This window comes from Sceloporus undulatus, chromosome 2 (assembly GCF_019175285.1).
Source record: "Sceloporus undulatus isolate JIND9_A2432 ecotype Alabama chromosome 2, SceUnd_v1.1, whole genome shotgun sequence".
Classification (NCBI taxonomy): domain Eukaryota; kingdom Metazoa; phylum Chordata; class Lepidosauria; order Squamata; family Phrynosomatidae; genus Sceloporus; species Sceloporus undulatus.
In genome coordinates, this window is record NC_056523.1 from 132,267,960 (window position 1) to 132,272,370 (window position 4,411).

At 39.5% G+C, this 4,411-nt stretch overlaps 1 protein-coding gene across 7 annotated transcripts in view; it reads right to left on the reverse strand.

Moving 5' to 3' along the window:
* The window catches only part of TBCD (tubulin folding cofactor D), a 172,133-nt gene that overhangs the window by 80,623 nt on the left and 87,099 nt on the right, over positions 1-4,411 (reverse strand). For all 7 annotated transcript variants that reach the window (XM_042448420.1, XM_042448419.1, XM_042448421.1 and 4 more), the window contains one exon: positions 2,038-2,095. In XM_042448420.1, coding sequence (XP_042304354.1) covers positions 2,038-2,095 — 58 coding nt within the window. The remainder of the gene's footprint in view (positions 1-2,037; positions 2,096-4,411) is intronic.

Consider the following 4,411-nt stretch of genomic DNA (forward strand, 5'->3'; position numbering starts at 1 on the left):
ACGCCCAAGGACATCGCAGGGTGTCCTTGGGGCTTGGAGCCCCAGGACACCCCTTTCCAGGCGGCAGGGAAGCGGCGTTTTGCCGCTTCCCCGCAGCCCGGAAAGCGGCGGATCGGGGCCTCAGCGGCTGCTGCTCTGCCTACTGAGGCCCCAATCCGGCGGGGAAACGGGCAGGTGCAGGCCGCTGCTTTTCGGCGGTCTGTAACCCGCCAAGGCAATTTTAAGCACATTTTCCAAAGCAGCATGAGATGGATTGCTATTGGGACCAGTAATGAGAATTAGCAGATGAATTTCCATGATAATTCACAGAGGGGAGGGACAGATGGACAACTCTCCACTGCCTCAAGTAGTCAGGTGATACATGAACATGCACACAATCAACTCCCACTCATGTATACTCCCGTGTACCTGCAAACCTACACATTACATATATACCAATATATACAGTGATGAGATTGAAACATTTTGGCCTTCTTCAGCCTCCTCTCTCACAAACACATGGAAGATAATGTTTTCTTCTACTCTCCTCTGCCTCTCTGCCTCAATTATTTCTGATCCTTTCCTCTTCTCCTTCCCAAATCCTGTTTCTCACATCCTCCTCATTACCTGATTGTTAAGGCAGCAGAAAAATGAACAGAGCACCTAGCAACACCATTTGTAATAGTTCTTACAACGTGCAGAAGAAGAATACAGTTACTGCTTCCCTGTGCCCAAGCAAGGCCTTCATGATTCATGTATGGTTGTACAGGGATCACATGTGGACTGACAGTGAATGGAAAGTTAGCTGTGCAACACCTATTCAAGATTCATGTAAGAGAACTAGAAACTAGTTGGACCTCAGAGGACTAGGCTGAAGTCCTCCACTAACTGCTTAGTCTCAGTTAATCCTCTGAAAAAATAAGAATGGCCTGCTGCAAAACATCAAGATAGAGTCCCTGCACATGTGAAAAAACCAAACAAACCATCAATTAATTACACGGTGGACCCTTGGTATCCACTGCGGTTTGGTTCCAGGACTCTCCGTGGATACCAAAAATTGTGGGTGTTCAAATCCCATTAAATACAATGGCATAGTAAAATGGCATTCCTTATATAAAATGGCAAAATCAAGGGGCCCATTCCCACTACAGTTTGCAGTGAAGCGTGATGCGGTCTATATGACCCTCATTCCCTTTTGACTGTGGTTCTGATCCTCCTTTAATCAAGGAAGGAAAAGAAGGGGGAGAGGGAGAAGAAATGAATGAGGAAAGGAAAAAAGGAGAGGGGAGGGAAGTCAGAGAGAAATAGGGTCCGGTCGGGAGCTTTGGAAGGGGTCGGGGGGGGGGGTCGGGATTGGCTGAAGGGCTCCAATGGGAACAACATGTATCCCAAAGGAAAAAAGCGCTTTCAAACAGGGCACCTTTTCATAGTGGGAACGAGGGGCCTTTTGGAAGCGATTGCAATACCAGGGCAGAGCCCAAATCGAACACACAATCTGATAGTCAGATTGTATGCAGTGTTAGCCTGGACCTGAGAGTATAACACAAACCATTCTGGAAGAACTAGTATGATTTAAAACACTGAAGTTCATGATTTCTTTAAATATGCTTCCCCAGCCCTTTAAGTAAAGAAGGACTACTTGGCGGTGACTGTTCTGGTCTTCTACATATGTCCCTGTGACAGCCTCAAACAGAGGGTAGGGAACATTAAAAACAGCCCAACTAAATTTAGAATTATCTGCACTGGACAGATGTGGGCAACTTATTTCCACACCAAAAACATATAACAGTGACTTCCAGACCTTAATGAAAGATTCACAATCTTTATTACAACATATCCAAATAGCGCAAGAGTTAAGCGACAAACAAGCAGAAAGAAACCTTGCAAATTTCTGACCAAAAAGACAAATAACAAAACATTCTGACAAGCATTGGAAAAAAAATTCCTATCAGCAAAGTGTACTTCTCGGGAAAAAGCATGTTACAATGCTATTGTAGTATCACACAGTATCACTTTTTTAAAATAAATCAATAAATATGAGATTAGACCTTAACTTACCGAGGCAGCTCTCCTGCAATTAATATCACGATCAAATACAGCAGCTATAACCAGGGCACTAAAAACAGAAAGAAGGAAGCTATAAGAGCTGACAGAGAACAAATGACAGCACTTTAAAGTATTTTTTGAATATTCATGTTTTTACAGAAAATAGGCCCATGAAAGACATTTTTCTGTAGTGGGCAATGTACAAGCCACTTCTGATCTATGCACAATTTGGCCATGGAACACCATCACATTTTTCTGAATTCCAAGGATATAGCCACTATTTACAAACACAAATCATAGGAATAACGATAATACACGTTGCAGCAATAATAAAAAGAATGCTATAAAAATCTGTTCTATTAGCTCAATGTCAGAAGACTTTCTTTTTAAATGTCTGAACACTAATTCTACTGATAATTTGTCAGATTTTTCTTTAAATAATGGGGCACATTTTGTTTTTCATTTGTCTGTACAGACCAGTATGATCATAATTTAAAGGTAGGTCTATTCTATGACTTTTTGATGCAAACTATCACACAGCTTTTGTATACAGTAGTAGAGGAAGGCTTATGTTTATGGAGGGGAGGAAATTATGCCAGATGACTAGTCCAGAGGCAGTTTTCTCTTGAGGGCTTATTGCTTTGAGTAGTTACCCACTAGGACACTCCATTTCACAGTGGACCCATCCCATGGGTCTGTATTGATTGACTGTGGGGTAGCCTTGATTGAGCAAACTCATTTTAAAAGTGTCTCCATTCTGCTTCTGGTGCATCAAAACATCAATTTGTTATTTGTCATTATACCAACCCACTAAACTTGCTCTCTGATTACTTACTGTATTATCAATCTATGCTGGATACTAGTTAATAGAGCCAAAAATCTATTGGAGTTTTCTTTAAAGCTACAATCTTGTAATAGGTTAGCTTGATTTCCTATGGTCCTTGGGCAAGAATCCATGTAACAGTCTAAATTAGGAAGGGAGGTAACAGTACGGCTTCTTGAAGGAGTACAGTGATTTAAAAACCCCCCAAAAATGTGGATTTAATCATGGGTGCCCCAATTGGCTGAAAAGTTCACCTGGCAAGAAGGAATTCACAATGTCTACCAACTACTCTTCACAGAGATACAGATTCTATGAATATTAAGAACAAATTAAATATAAAAGTTATCTGCATTCCTCTGATTTGTAGAACTAAATTATAATCCAATCTTGTACAAAATAATATTCAGTGATAAGAAAAGGACCCCACTGGTAAGATCACTTTTCACTGAAATATTTGAGGTTGCACATCCTTTGACTGATAGGAAGTAGTATCACCTTTCCTTTTTGTGCAGTTTTAATCCTTAGTACACTACCCAAAACTACATCAAGTCAGTCAAAAAAGGCAAGTGATGGAAAATCACAGTTCTTCTCCAAATCCCACTCCCCTACAAGAAAATAACAAGATAAGTAATGGATCAGGTTGATGTCCTGAGTCCTCTTCCTACAATGACTAGACATCTATTAAAACACACACATGCACACAAGAAGAAAACGAGAGCAAAACCACCCTCCTGCTCTTCTTCTCCTGCAATAGATATTCAGAGACATATCATCTCTGACAATGTATATAATGTAAAGTCATTGTGACTAGTAGCCGTTGATAGATGGCTCCACTTTGAATTTGATCAGTCATCTTTTAATGCTGTTAAGGGTGACAGCCATCATGACAGCTTGAAGCAGCAAATTCTGCAGTTTAATGCTGTGTAAATGAGTACTCCCCTCCCCTCCCATCGATTGCTGTGACAGAACAAGAAATAGCAGTGTCTCAGCAAAGTACTTTTGAAAGAAGGTGTACCTAGACACCCATTCCAGTATTGTATTGTGGGTGTCTAGGTACTAGGAGCTAGGTGTCTAAGTATTAGGAGCTGTAGCAGAACCAGCCTTATGGAACATCCTCCAGGGAGGACTCCCTGATCCCATCCCTGACTGCCATTCAGATGTCCTGACAAACTTTTTTTAAAGACCTTTGAAATTAGCTTGTTTTTATATTTATTGTTTTCCACTTCTTCAACAAAAGTTATTTTCTTTTTTATTTATAACATCTGTTTTCACTCTTTCAGCTATTTATTTCTAATCTGATTCATGTGATTATTATAAGTTTCTAGTTTTAATGAGTTGTTATAAGCTGCTGTAAAATCATTCAAGATAAAGAAATAGAAACAATTGTAGTGAGCTGTTTTTAAAACTTTATACACACAATTCCCTAATATGATTTCCTTTTTAAAATCCCTTAGGTGTTTAAAAGAAGCATCTGAGTTTTACATATAGAACACATTTTCAGATTATTATTATTATTATTATTATTATTATTATTATTATTATTATTATTATTATTATTATACC